The sequence below is a fragment of the Oreochromis aureus genome, linkage group 1 (assembly GCF_013358895.1).
Source record: "Oreochromis aureus strain Israel breed Guangdong linkage group 1, ZZ_aureus, whole genome shotgun sequence".
NCBI lineage: Eukaryota > Metazoa > Chordata > Actinopteri > Cichliformes > Cichlidae > Oreochromis > Oreochromis aureus.
Window position 1 is genome coordinate 9179678 of NC_052942.1, and position 15988 is coordinate 9195665.

At 40.7% G+C, this 15988-nt stretch overlaps 1 protein-coding gene across 1 annotated transcript in view; it reads left to right on the top strand.

Annotated features, from left to right (window-relative positions):
* LOC116336536 (protein kinase C-binding protein NELL1) overlaps nucleotides 1-15988 on the top strand; it is a 285884-nt gene that overhangs the window by 184288 nt on the left and 85608 nt on the right. Inside the window, exon 14 of the mRNA XM_039603744.1 lies at nucleotides 3347-3472. Within this exon, the coding sequence (XP_039459678.1) occupies nucleotides 3347-3472 (126 nt within the window). The remainder of the gene's footprint in view (nucleotides 1-3346; nucleotides 3473-15988) is intronic.

Consider the following 15988-nt stretch of genomic DNA (forward strand, 5'->3'; position numbering starts at 1 on the left):
CCACACTAACGTTTCAGTCGTTTTCAGAGTTGCGCGTCCACACTAAAACGGCCCAAAACGCTGACGTTGCAGTTCCGCGAATGCATGAAACGCAAGACGACTCACTACCAAAATTGTGAGCAAACAAAACAACTGCTGTCCGATGCCGTCCGCCATCTTGGTTTAAGTGGTCACATGACTGCATCATATGACCAACATGCATCATCGTTTTCGAAAGTCTGCGTTTTCCAGTGCCCACACTGCGACGGGACAGCTCAGTTCTGAAATGTATGCGTTTTCGAGAGCTTTTTTCAAAATGCTGCGTTTTCCTTGGGGAAAACGCCGTCTCAGTGTGGACGGGAGGCCAAAACGGACAGAAAACGATGCATTTTCAAACGAAAACGCATTAGTGTGAACGGAGCCTAAATGAGCGCCTTCATATCCTAGAGTTGAATGTGAGGTGATTTTTCTGACGGCTAATGCTTGGTTGAAACTCGGTCACACGACAGCACAATGATCACAAACATGGAAGCAACTCTGCAAAAGAATGGCTGAAAAAGACAAGAATGTGCTGCAATGGCCCAAAGTCCAGGCTCAACCCGACTGAAATGATGCAACTGAGTCTTCGAGTGAGCTGTGCATAAATCAATGCCCCAAAACCTCAATGAACTGAAGCAACGTTGTGAAAAAGAGTGGGCCAAAATTGCATCACAATGATGTGAGAGACTGATAGTCATACTGAAAACCATTACTTCATTCAATTGCTACAAGTTACTGAATCATGGGGTATGCTTCATTTTTCACAGGAGTTTATAGACTTCTTTGAAAACATTATTTTTCATATGACTGTAATAGGGCAAGGTTCAAATGTGAGATGAACCACATGACATGAAGGACCCAGTCTAATACAGTGTTTTTCAGCCAAATACCCCATTTGTAAGTTGAACTGAGGCTGTGAATTGTTTGATATAAAGAGTTTTTCCATAAAAGCTGTATTACTGCTTAGCTAAACAGTGATCTGGATTAAAAGAACAATACCTGAGAAGGCCTTTCATCCTTTGCAACCCATTTAACTGAACTCTATCTCTTTTAAAAAATGTAAGGCCTAGTGCTGAGTGATAGTCAGTGTGCAAACCTGACAAACCTGAAAATTAAATTGAGTAACAATTCAAAGTTTGCTGGATGTAAAACATTGGCAAAACATTCACTGGTGGAAGCACACATACACCAAGCACCAAGCAAGTCTCACATTTGCTGACAGTCACTTTTGAAGTCGAAAGGGACTTATCTCAAAATTTATTTCCATCTCTGTTTCATTCAGAGGCTGTAGCAGCAGCTTCATCTCACAGACTTCAAACAGAGAAAATAAAAGTGACTGATCAGCTGCAGTGAGTCCTATAAGCTTGCATTTACAGACACCCTCAGTAATGCATTCACGCGATCTGTGAGTATCTAGGTAAAGGAAATAAAGGAGTTTCCATCAACAAGAAACAATATTGTTGTAACGTAGAAAGCTGTTTCCATTGACCCCTACAGTAAGAGGTGATGAATGCGCTAGTGCGTACACATACAGACGACAGCAAGCGAACAAGGTTCTTCTCTCTTTCTGTCTCACAGGATCCAAGCACACAGCACCCTTATTTTTACCCATCTCTCTCCCAGACACACACAAGTACACAACAAAGAAATGAGCTAACGTAAACAAGCACGCGCACACTCACACTCATACATGCACAGAGTCCTATCCTGCCTTATTTTTAGCTGTTCCCCTACCCAGCCCTGACCTACATCACAGCATGAATAAAGCAGCAGAGAGATGAAGAAAGTGAGCTCATATTGGGAAGGGGAAGGGTGGAGGTGGGGTGTAGTGTCTGGGGCAGAGAGATGGGGGTGTGGGGAGGGAGTAGAGTGGCGGAGAGAAACACATACACACACACACACACACACTCTGGCAAAAAACGAACAGAAAAACGAACCGCTTCTCCTCCATCCCCCCGCCGTGAAATGACAGTTTCAGTTCTGTCAGCAGACCTCACCTGCAACAATGCTCCCAGAGGAGGCAGCAGAGGGCGAATACACACACAGACTTTTACAAACACAGGGGATGCAGGGCCTTAAAACAACAGAAAAGTCTTGCCACGGCCTCAGACTTGACACCAGAGGGTCGTCTTGCTTTAAGTGAAAGCGAAACAAAAGCAGCGAGTGCTCGACTTTGAGTCATTGAGTCTCCGTGTCGACTGTCATCAACCTTTGAACAACAGTTTGGCACCTTTTGCCAATAAAGGTTAATCAAATGAGTAAGCTTTTTAGGCGGAGCAGTGCTTCAGGACAAGATGAAAATTAGATTCGGGTGCTGTCGCTCAGCCTCAAAGCACTCAAATAAGTTCCATGTTTTTGATGCAGGAGATCAATGCCTTTGTATGCCTGAATACATGATCGGCCTCTCTTTGTGGAATTTAACACTGCTACTGTACACTCTCCAAGGATGAAACTCACCGAGAAAAAAACCTTATGGGTGTTGCATGTAAGTCAATTACATACTTCATACGCATTCATTCTATTGTAAGGGGAAAGTGTGAGCTGAACACCTCGAGGCTGGAATGTATTTATCCAAGGAGAGGATATGGAAATGCTGTCCTCACTCTCTCCTTCCCTTAAGTGGTGGAAAGGCCTGTTAGCCTCGGGAAACCGGTTCTCTTCTGCTCACATCCGCATAAATACTCGGCACTGTACAAATGCACGCGCGCAAATTTAGGGCTCCCTTCTGCATAACGCCTCCCTTGTGTGTTTCCAATCCCATTTCATCAGCAGTCATCCAGCTCTGCTAATGCTTCCCCGAGCTCCATGTTTTAGTGCTCATACGATGTCTTTCAAGCTACATTAGGAGGAGAGAGCCTGTGTGTATGAAGAGAAGACGTAATATATCATGATATTAGCTCCACATAATAGATGTCAGGAAAGATGCTCTACTCCCTGCTCTACTTTGTCCTCTTCAATTGATATGTCCTTATCTCATCAGCCTTTTCCTTTCCTTTCTCCTCCTTGTCGTGATTGCTTCTGGTGTGCTCGATTCAGTCAGTTGTCACGCTCTCTCTCTCTCCATTGTACTGGGCACGATCGTTCCATTTAAACCATACGAGCAATACTTAAATTTAAGTGTCTTTGTTTGTCTGAGGTTTTTCGGTGTGTGCAGTTTCGGTTGTGCAAAACTCTAATTAATGACTCGTGCATCAAGATGGGGCTCAGACACCCTTCCTTTGTGAGGTGATTAAAAGCGATTCACTTGTTAGTTCCAAAAGGAGTAGGTGTGTCTTTAAAGAAGCCTAAAGAATTATTAACCCGCTGCATATTCTTTCTTTGTCCTCAGATATTGATGAGTGCGCGACGCAGATGCACTACTGCCAGTCCAACACAGTGTGCGTCAACCTGCCCGGCAGCCATCGCTGTGACTGTCTACCAGGCTTCACCAGAGTGGACGAGTACTCTTGCACCGGTGCGTCTGCATGCATGGAAATATGTCACTGACTCACTTTAAGGATTGTCAAAACTGACCAGTAGTGTACCAGTGAGTTATCCAGGGTGTAATGTGCGATGGCACTGGAGCTAACTGAAAGTTTTCCTTTAGCTTGTGGGACAAAAGAAAAAAAAATCACCCGACCTGTAACGAATAGCAAGTTGTAAGTGGTTATGCCTACTTTCTTTCATTTATTGCAGTCTTGCCAATGGGATCTGTGGCAATGTTGTGTGGTGCATGCAACTTTCACTTAGCACCACAAGCAGGCAGCCATTTTGGTTTACATTGTTAGCAACTTATGGATAACTGATCATCCTGAGAGTATTCAGTGCAGTTCTTTATGACCAGATATATGCAAATATATATCTCTCAAGATACGCCTTACTTTCAGTCTTAACTAGATATTGTATTTAGTGCAAATCCGTATGTATGCTAATACACTCAGTGCTAATCATTTCCACCCGCCCCAGTACCTACCCCTGGCTGTAATACTGGCTGACTTGTGGTATGCTAGGTTTACCTAATGAGTAGAGTTCCATACACTCCCATGCTAAAATGCACCATTATAAAAAAGTATGTTTACAGCCTGGTACAGACTATCCTCTGTGGATAGGTTCCCAGTTTATAACAACAACAGTGGGGATGTTTAGTTGTTTTGTTTTGTTTTTCTAATTCATCCATAAATTCCTCACCATCTACTTGGATGTCACTTTGATTGGCAGATGTCCCGACATAGACAGCTGAGTGTTGTCTGCTAGGCCCCACCTCCAGTAATTGGACTTACTGAACTGCATCTATTCTGTGTCTGTGCTGTGTGTTCCTTTCTGGGAAGTTAAATTATATGACAAATAATATGACCTGCTGTTTAATTTGGCCAATCCCAAAAAGTGATGGAAATTCTGGCATTTAACTAGCATGTTACTCTGGACTAAATAGCTGATATGAGTGTGTCATTGGAACCATGCAGAATGCCGCTTACAAACCAAGCTTGTTAGTATTAGCTGATCATTTAGAAATCCACCTGTTCATCTAAATTTCATGCCTCAGGATCCAAAAGACTAACGTGGTGGTGAGATTAATGCTGAGGCTTCACATTGTCAAGTTCAAAACAAATAGGTTGATGTCACAGTCGCTGTCACATTCTATATTTAGTATATAGACTATGGTTAAAATACATACCATATTTCAAGGGGTTTATGCTGATAATCTGGATATTGAACTAAGCAGCTAGCTGTCTGATCTGCTGTTTCACCACCTTTTCAGGTCTCTCTGCTGCAAAGATACAGTAAAGAGCAACACACAAAAATAAATGACGGTGACTCAGACTGTACTCGTGACTCTGTAACATCTGTTGAATTTGGTACTCCCGGAGAGAGAGATCCACGAATTAAAATGTCCCAAATTATTCATATAATGTTATTATAATGTTATTTTATGCATAATGGTTAAAAAGATTAAAGCTTCTTTCCTAACCATAAACAGAAAAATCATGAAATCATGAAATATAAATCTGCAACAGATAATAACTATAATTGTATTACTTTCTTTTATAGTTTTATTTGTAAAGCACTTTTCAAAACAGAGTTAAGTGCTTCACAGTTCAAATAAAAGCCACACATTTAAGATAAGTGTATATGTTCAAACATACAGGCACATAAACAGACACATAATCAGCCATACCGGCAGACATGAATTCCAACAAGTGGTTGCAAACTATGGCCAAAAATGAAGGGGGAAAGATTAAGGAAACGCTAACCTATAAAAATTAGTTTTCAGCTGTCATTTAAAAGAAATAACAGAGTGAGCCAAACCGATTCACTGAGGAAAGCTGTTCCGCAGTTTGGGCGCAACAACCTCAAAAGCATGATCACCTCTGGTTTTAAAATCAAAGCGAATAACACTTAGGAGACACTGTTTAGACAATGGGAAAGGCCGGCTACACTGAAAAGGTCTTAGAAGCTCTGTTATATAAGCAGGGGCCTGTCCATGTAGAGCTTTATATGTTAATAGCAGAATTTTAAAGTGGATCCTAAATTTCACTGCAAGCCAGTGAAGGATTGCAAGGATCGGTATAATATGTGACGGCCTGCTAGTTTTTGTTAGTGCAGAATGTAATTGGAGACAAGCTATGGAGGACTGAGAGACACACATGAAAAGTAAATTATAATAATCAAGGAGAAAATTAAAGTGTGCACAAAAAGTTCAAGATGATTGAATGACAGTCAAGGTTTGATTTTCACAATATTTCTGAGATGAAGGAAACAAGACTGCGTCAGCTTTGAGATGTGGGTTTCAAAATTCAGGTGTTGGTCAAAAATTATGCCAAGGTTTTTAACAGATGATTTCATGTTATTGGTGAGGGGAGTGATGATTACATCGCTAACCTCCCTAGACAAACTGTCTGGGCCAAGCACTAGAACCTCAGTTTAACAGGAATTGAGATGAAGGCAATTTGAATACATTCTTTGAGGCAGGAGAGGCTGCCAAACTATAAATGTTTATCATCTGCATAGCAATGGTAGGAGATTCCATAGGCGCATATAAAGAAAACAGAATTGGTCCAAGGATTGAGCCCTGGGGGACTCCACATACTAGCAGTGCAGATGAGGACATACACTAATTAATATGAATTCTGAAGTATCTATTTGATAAGTAGAAGAAAATAATTTTTGAGCACTACCAGTGATACCAATCCAGTTTTGTTTGTTAATACAAGTAGCATGATCAACAGTATCGAAGGCTGCAGATAAGTCAAGCAGGACTAAAATGGAATGGTCTGTAGCTGTCAGGTAAATATATATAATGAAAAGGACAATGTTTTGTCCATGTCTAATTGGTAGATGGACATGGACATTGACACAGCTCGATTTCTCTCTCTTCCAGTGAAGGCGCTTGTTTACATTTTGCTCTTGAGGAGAGTACACAATAAAAATGAATGAGTGATTCTTGTAATTGGGTCCAGATAATACTATGATTCACATGTGTGTCAGTAGCTCTTAATATTTGCTGCAGCTTTCACACTGACTCATGCTGCTGGTCCAATGATTCACATGCATTAAAAAAAAAAACATGTTGGTGTCCAGAGGCCACCAGGCACTGCTGCTTTGCAACTGTGCTGCTGAAACTTTTACTTTATTATCTGAAATTAAAGCATACACAGAAGTGAATGCAAACTGATAAATGCCTCAGCAGTTGTCTTTTTAAAGCTTTAAAGCTTAGCGTGTGATGGAATAAGAATGGCTGATTGCTGCCATTTATTCATTTAATGGCTTTTCTGCCCTAGATATTTTTGATTAAAAAGAACAAATGTATAACAGCATTGTTCCCCGACCTTCTCAGAGGTATATGTCAGGACAAAGTACGGAAGCAGCTTCAGCAAAATATATGCCTACTTTTAACAGCACAAATGCTCCGTTTAAATTTATACTGAGGTAATGGGTGTCATCCCTGTTTGCTCGAATGTTTTTCCTATTGCTTTGTGTTTTAAAGATGTATATTTATTCATGATTTCAAAGTAAAAAAACATTTCATTGTAGTAACTTGTGTCTTGCAGGCTACAGATTGATCCTTTTGTTTAGAGCAGCGTGTTTTCTTAAGAGTAAATAGAATGTGCTTGGTTGCTGCTCAGTGTTTCTCCAGAGAAAGTGTTCTTTAATTAGCTCGCAGTTGGCAGCAACACAGGGACAAGGATCCATGGACAATCAATCCATTTTGCAGCTTGTAAACTGTCCTGGCAGCTGACTGGGAGCCCAAGGAGCACTCTCTGCATCTGCTGGGAGAGATAAATCGTCTTGCTGTCTCCCTTTTCCCACTTCCTGCTTTTCCTTCAGCTTCTCCTCGAGGGTGTCAGATCCTGTGCATGGACGTAAAACAGAGTTAGCGTTCACAGCTAAAGGTGGTGACTGCTCATATTTCACAATGTTAATGTGATTGCACATTAGCTTGTGTAATTGGTTGCTTGTTCTGAAATCTGTATTGTTATTCTGCATTGTGTCTAGATCTTAAAAGGTTTTTGGTAATGATATTATTGCAACTGCATTAAGGAGGAGACACAAAACTGGACACCATTTTTTTTCTTGTCTCTTATTCTATCAGGCAATTAGCATGGAGAAAGTGAACCCAAGCTTTTCAGTAAACTGCAAATTAGCTTCAGTCTTTGCAGTTGTTAAACTTTAATTATTAAATATACTGGAAGCAGTGTTTCCCACAGATTATGTTTGTGTGGGGTGGGGTTATAGGGGTTTGCGTGTCTCTTGCTTTTGTGTACACTCACAAGTTTTCTTCAAGAAACTTTCGCCATTTATAAGTTTCTCCTTTTCAAATATGTTATTTGCAGATAAATAAATCGCCAAATGCTTTAACCAGTTGCTTGGTAGAGTTTGTGGATGTGTTCCTTTTTGGAGAAGCAGCTGAATTATGTTGAGGACCACCATGAATACAGTCTGGCTAGCGAGGAAGTCGCTCAGGAAAATTCCTCTGCAAATAGTGGCGTAGTTGATGCAGGACGGCAGTTTAGCTACTAGGGAACCGTGGTTCTTCTCCAATCTGTCTGAAAGTGATTCCAGTCCAAGTTTGACCAAGTTTGGAAACACGAGTCATGCGAGTCACCAGTCATGAAGGTCATGCAGTCACCTTACAGTTGCAAGTGGTTGCCCAGTGGTTGTTGCGTCAATTAATTTTTCCGTAGTTACAATGAGGTTGCATTTCCATTATTACTCTAGTTTGACTGAGCTATTAATTGTAGATGCTGTCAAGCTCTCAGGCAGGTGAAATAATTAAAAAATAAACAAATGCAAAAAAGAATTATCAGATATACTTTCCAAGCAGAAACAAGGCAGAGAGGGACTGCAAATGAAAAATGTCCTTTACTCTTGCATGTTTGTTTGTTTGTTTCTTCCTGCCATTGCTTCCGGACAGAGTTCATGGATGTATCACATGTGTCTCAACAGACATGATGCATCTATCAACTTCTTCCACACACAGACCACAAGCTTACTTTACTATAGGCCCCATCCTTAGTATTACAATATGAGCAGCTCCTTCCTTGGAGGAACACTGGCTATAGTTCCCTTACACAACATGTATAACCTTTTGCTTTAGTTTCTCTCAGCTGTCTCTCTCCTGCCTGGTGGAGGGGATTGTCCTTTGTGAAAACAGCACCATGTAAACAATAGGAGGCCAAGGTAATTGTGGTTCCACTTGATTTCACCTCTATAGAAGTAAGCAAGCAGCTCTGCAGAAACATTGGAAGAATGGAGGGAGAAAGAGAGGTGGCAGAAAGTGTGAGGCTTCTGTACTTTCTCCTCTTGAAGTTTGTATTCAGCCTAAAGCAGTCTGGGATGTTTACCTGCTGCCTGAATGTTCAAAATAACATCTGGTGTCCCTATTTAAAGGGCATTTGATGTAGGAGGCATTATGTGTGCATGATTTGTAAAATAATGTTGTCATTATCACTGGTGTTCACACTCCCCACCTTAGGGATCACTTGTCAGTCAAACCATATGTTTTAAAAAAGGTGCTGTACCCGCACTAACCCACCTGCTTGCATGGATTGTATGCAGTGTTTCTGTGCTGTAACATGGTACTTACACTCACCAGCCCCTACATACTAAGTTTGGCTAAAAAAGTGCTTTAATTTTTCCTGTCAACAAGGTGCTGGAAACATTTGTCACAGATTTTCTTCAGTATTGACTTGACACGGCATAGCTTCATGGAGTTGCTCCAGATTTCTTGGCTGCACATCCATGCTGCGAACTTCCAATTCCCAAAGATGCTCTATTGGATTGATATCTGGTGACTTTGGAGGTCGTTTGAGTACAGTGAACCCATTCCCATGTTCAGGAAACCAGTTTGAGAGGATGTGAGCTTAAAGACATGGTGTGTTATACTCGTGAACGCAGTCATCGGAAGACAGGAACATTAAGGCCATGGGATGGACATGATCTCAGGTAGACTGTGGTGTTTAAATGATGCTCAGTGCGTCAAGAGAATATTTCCCACACCATTGCACCATCAGCCGCCTGAACCATTCGTGCTTTCTCGTTATGTCAAATTCTGCCCCTGGCATCCAAATGACACAGCAGAAATTCTCATCAGACCAGACTATGTTTTTTTCCAATCCTATTGCACAGTGTTGTGCATTCAGAGATGTTCTTATGTATACTTTAGTTGTAATGAGTGGTTGTTACCTGTGCCTTCCTATTCCCAGCTTGACCTGATCTCTTACACGAACAAACATTTTTACTCAGAGAGCAGGTCCGCAGGATGATGTTTTCTTTTTCATACCATTCTCTGTAAACCCCAGAGATGGTTATGTCGGAAAGTTCCAGTAGATCAGTGTGTGAGTCCAACCCATCTGGCACCAACAACCATGCCACACTAAAAATCACTTTAATCGCCTTTCTTCTCCATTATGATGCTCACCTTGAACCTTCTATGACTGGCTCTTTAGATATTTGCATTGACAGTCAGTTAAACGGGTGTACCTGTTCAACTGTGGCCAGTGAGCATATATTTACACACACAAATAAAGTCTTAACTTGTGTCCGCCATGTATTATATCACCACACAAGTTTTCAGTTTGCAAAAAAATGAATAAACAAACAAATATAACTGACCCTAGGCATTCCTTTGAGCATGTCCCTGTGTTGCCTTGTTTGTAGTCTCTGTTATGCTTTTTAGTAACTTTCATGTTCTTTCAGTGCTAAGCTAACAGGGGCTTTCCTGATGTAATTAGAACACCAAAGAGGTAGTTAGAAAGTGAGTGTGGTGTCTTTTTTTTTTCCTCAGGGCACCTCTGATTGTGAGCTCTCTGCACGTTCATTCCTTGCTTTTGTATGCTGGTTAATGTGAGCACAAACATGCTAATTGCAGTCAAACAAAATGTTCCAAGTGACACTTCTAGGCTACAGATTGGCTGATTTGGTTATTATAGTCCTTATGGTTTGTTTCTGTCCTGGTCAAATGAATGACTGCTAATCCCTTTGTTACCCCAGCTGCACTAATGGAATCAAACACAACAACAAAACCGAGTATAGTTAAGGTAATTTGTTTGAACTTCACAAGTGAACAAGAGCTCAAATGTTTTGCTAGTACAAGGATGTTATGATTTCCCGCTTTATAATTATGTTATACTTGCACTTATAATCTCTGGGTGTTAGATGATTTGCTCTCATTAAGCAGGTGCTGATAAGGCTTGCAGTGGACATGAAACAGTACGTGTATAAAGGCCAATTTACACCATTGAGCCCTGCTTTTCACAGTTTCTGTGACGTTTTTAGAAGAGTGCGCTCTTATGCCAGTAGAGAACTTGACGTCACCAGGTTGGTTGGTTGGTTGGTTGGTTGCGATCAGTCGACTTACATTAGCTTATGTTAGCTAAATAATGGCAGAACCAATAACTCAAGGGTTTTGTTTGTTTTGTTTTTAGGTTGTTTTTATTTTTAAAGGACTACAAGTAAAATTCAGCTGCAACAATGAGTTTTATGTTAAAAATTATATTGTTGTCTAAATTAAATGAATTTTTGTTGTTTGTTCTCATCTCATTCTCTCTGAGAAGCATAAGCTGTGACTGGAATCACATTAAAACAATCAGGGCAGACCTTGAGCAAGCACCATAATATTTCCACCTCGCAGAAATCTCCACAGTCTTGAAAGATTTCAAGCTTGAAATTGTTACATTTTTATCAGTTTTTTAATATAGGTATGTTTTTAAAAAATCACACCAATATCATTAGTCTGCCTATTGTTCCTTCAGCTTTTAAAAAGTGGTGCTATTTTTACATTGTTAACTTAAATAACAATAAAAAAGATTCATCAGCTAAGTAACATGCTGATGAAGACATTTCTCTTCTGTCCTCATCTGCACTCTAATAATCAATACTTGATTTATTTTAAAAATCCTGCTGTTCATAATCTGCTCAGTTGTTGCTGTATGGCTGACCAAAAGAAGCTGCCATTAATTTCATGCATCAGTTGCCACATATATTCTTCTAAAGCCAGCAATGGAAAAGGCTGCATCCCCCCCATACCCCAAGATGCATTACATGTTTAATGAAAATTTAATCAAATCGAATTCCAATTATACATCTAATGATTGTGGAGCCCAGGTGTGACGAGCCTGGAAACCTTGGCAACTCTCCCTGTATACATTAAATGTTCAAAAATAGGGGTCATGCTGTTAAACTGGCCAGGCACCAGCCAATTTAATAAGCCCATCAAACGCAGTTTGGGAAAGCAGGGAAGGGGCCAGAAAACTTTCCCTTACTCCTCACTTTCATCCATTTGTAATTCCCTCTGAGAAAGCTGGTGTTTATATTTAGCTTCACTGTGAAGGTTCAATGTAAGGAGCGTTTCTTCTTGCTCATCACCAGACTGTACAACCATCCAAAGTGATGTCTGTAATCATATTACGCTCCTTTTCTCCAAGACTGTCTCTTCTTCTTTGATGCATTGTCTTCCTGTTCCCTTGGCTGAATACAGATCGAGCTGCGTAGAGTAATATGTGACTGTGACTATGCATGGGAGGGATGTTTACTGACAGAGCGCATTAATGGAACATGCTTTCATTAATGTGAATTGCAACCTGAATGTCTTTATTGCCTTTAGCTGTGTACTTCATTGGGTATCAAAGGAGTTGTATTTCAATTATGAGCTGCCGCTATTGCACAGAAAGGATTTAAACTGTGTGGTCAGGTGCATTGTGTACACAAACATATTATATCCAGCATGATGTGAGGCACTTATGTTTTAAAGTAAGAGGTCGATAATTGCACGCAAATGTAACTTAGGTGCATAATACATTATATGATGTGAAAATAAAATTAAAACCCCATTAATTATCAGTACCAGTGGTGTATTTTTTTGGGGGGGGAGCAAGATACACTATATGGACGTGGGAGTATTGGGACAGACCTCTTGATCTTTGAATTCAGTCTTTTCAGTCCCATTGCATAATGCATAAAAGTCAGAGTCCCAACTACCTCTGAAATTAACATCGGCACAAAAACTGTGTTCCAGGAGCTTCGTGGCATTGGTTTCCATGGCTGAGCAGCTCCTATAGGTGAAAGTGTTTTAGGTGTCCCATTTGGTTCCAGTGTAGTGTATATTATAATATATACTATGATTTCTTTCAAGATTTTTAGAACGGTTGTGCAGTTTTTAATAACTTTAGAGCAGACACGCGGGGAACTGATCCACTGCATGCCTCCTCTAAAAGAAAAGAGCTCTTAGACCCTAAGGAGGGAGCCTGTTTATTAGAGGGGGTCAATGGTCTAGTGACTTTGATACTGATTGTGTTTGAGAGGATGGAAACAGTGACCTGGCCTCAAGAGAAAATAAGAAAAGAGACGAGAAGGAAGCAAAGACAGACAGAAAAGAAAATGGGATGGAGGTTGTACAACTTCCATTACTGTAATATACTGTACATAAGTGATCAGTACTACTGATGCATCACCGGTCTTATATTGGAATGTAATGTATAATGGAAATGGAAAAAAAACATTTAAAAAAATAAGTTATGGAAAAAGAATATTATTTGTGCATCATTTCCCAACCTGATGAAGGCCAAGCAGGGGAACGGTGCACAAACTACTTCATTTAATATAACAATAATAATAGTCCAAGAAATCATTTAAAAAACATATGACTTGCATACAGTATCAAAACAACAGGTGTAATTAAAAAGTAAACTGCCTCTTGAACTCTAGGTAGAATACCACAGACAAGTGAGGAATTTTCTACAACATATTTTAGGGAATCCATGTCCTTCAAAGCTAAATGCTATGACAGGGTGTCAATATTTCTTCCCCTGTGACATGGAACAGATCTCTGCTGAGTTTGAATCTTGTCAAGGTGAGCAGCAAGGCTGAGGCGGAAAGTGAGCTTGATGACTTTGTGTTGCCAGGAAAAAAAAAGATGAAAAAACCCTTGAAATTTCTGCCATGCTCTGGTCTGTTTTATGGGCCTGTCACTGGTCATTAAATTTCACATTACTGAAGTGCTCAGCGTGACATTACTGAACGAGGTGTCGATTGAAGCTTAAGAGATGAGGACATGTTTTAGAAATTTATTATGTAAAGTAAAAGTGAATCACAAGATGTTAGTTTTACTAGCCTAGGCACCCATTCTGGATACAGACACCCTGGTCACCACTAAAGGGTAGTGTTTCCACTATACCATCCAGCTGCTATTGACATTGTCTGCCATATAGAGAAAGTGGCTGGTATCCTAAACACGCCCCCTCGGGTGGTTAGATAATGACCAAGCTAAGATCCTGTCGGACTTCCAGATATAGACGAGCAAACTGGAGATGGCTAACCAACCGGACATAGTGGAGGCGGACAGGCAGAGGAAAAGGACAGATGTAGATGTACAAGTGATAGCAACATCAGGAAGAAGGCACATGAGAAGATCAAGAACTACCCAGGGCTCTCTTCCACAGCATGTCTGTTGTCCTGTTGTCCTTCTCTCACCCCAACCAGTCGCTGCAGATGGCCACCCCTCCCTGAGCCTGGTTCTGCCGGAGGTTTCTTCCTGTTAAAAGGGAATTTTTCCTTCCCACTGTCATCAAAGTGCTTGCTCATAGGGGGTCGTATGATTGGGTTGGGTTTTTCTCTGTATGTATTATTGTAGGGTCTACCTTACAATATAAAGCACCTTGAGGCGACTGTTGTGATTTGGCGTTGCATAAATACAATTGAACTGAATTGAGAGAAGAGCTTGAGAAGATGTGGAGGGTGAAGGCACACTTTTAGATAGGACACTAGGACAGTGGTCCAAGCTAGGTGAGTGGCTCCAGCAGATCCCAGGAACAACATCCAAGATCTCTGTGCAGAAGCGTGCAGTCCTAGGAGTAGCAAAGGTTTAGCACAGGACCCGAGCTTGAAGGATAAAGACTAAATATATAAAATGCAAAAGAGAAAAACAAAAGTCAAGGATAAATGGGCCTTCATTTAAACATTTAAAGCGTAGAAAAAGTCGAGTGGTGGTGTAAAGATTGCAGTGCTATTTACTTACTGGAGGGTAAACGATTAGAGTGAAAAAGGGAGCTTTTAAAGGCTCTCCATAAATGCCACGCAGTCAGCTGATGGAGCCATAGAAAAGGAAATGTAATTATTAAACCATACATGAGAATGCAAATATGTCAAAAATGTATCGCGATTACATGTATTGGCGCATACTGCCTTAATAACTGTAATTAAGAGTGTTTACGTATCCACTGCTGCGTCACTCTGAAGTCCTTGGTTTCATTTGACATATTTTTTGAGAAAGCTACATTAAGCACCATCATGGCATGGCTTAACACAAGAAAAAAAAATGAAGGGGGGGTAATTCAGTCGTTTTGTTTTGTTTTTTGTAGGGGGTTTTGTGGCCTTTTTGGCATTCATTTACAGCTTCTGCTATGAGTCTATTCAATAATAACAACACCACAATATGCTCTAATTTCTACTATTGTCCCCATTTGAAAAACTTCTCACCTGATTATCAAAATGACAAAATCATCTTTAAATCTTGAAAATATGCTAAAACTGTGCTGCACACTATATCCTCAATGAAATTACCCCTGATCTAGTTTGCTTACAGTTTGCCAGCCTTAATTTTAGTCAGTTTGTTGAGCTTTTTGAGCAGGGCCTGTGGGCTTTCACTTCACTGTGAACACTAATTACAACTGAGTGTGTCTAAGGTCTTTGATGCTGGAGATCATAGCAGCAAAACAGTGCCCACTCGATCTTGAAGAAAGAACGTAGCTCATCGTGTATATAAACTGGTAAGAAAAAAAAAAAGGTATTGGAACACTTAGAAAATGCGTCAGATCACAATGAGGAAAAAAAACATGCTGAATAACCATCCTGATGTGAACTGGGTAATGATTTTTAGGAATGAAAAGATACCACATTGTCTGATGGAAATGAAAATGATCAACCTACAGTGAGCGAAGTTTACAGACACCCCAAAAATCAAAGTGAAAAAATGATTCGCCAGGCTAGGCCATGTTAATGAAATTTCATTGTAGCAACTTAAAATGCTAATCAGTAGTTTGTAAGGCTTGACAATGTTAGGGCACGCTCCTAAATGGATGGTGTCCTGGGGGATCTCCGATCAGATCTGGACCATACCATCACTGAGCACCCGGGCAGTCTCAGGTGCAACCTTGTGGTGTTGAAAGCAATGTCATGCCCCAGGATGAACCTAGGACCCACTGCTGAAAGATGTTATAGGCAGCACAACATTCTTAACAGCTTCTCCGGACCCTTTCATGTCTGTCACGTAATCAGGGTGAAGTGCCAGTGGTGGTCCTGCCAGTTCAGGTATTCTATTGGAAATGTCAATCAGGCGGCATGGTGAGCAGAGAACAAGCACAGAGCCTGCTAAAGGACATCTCATGTTTCTGAATGCTTGATTAGTTAGGTTACACCAGTGGCCTGTGGGAGGTCATTCTGTATCTCTGGCAGCGCTTATGCACAAAGGAGCAGATACCAGTTCTGCTGATGGGTT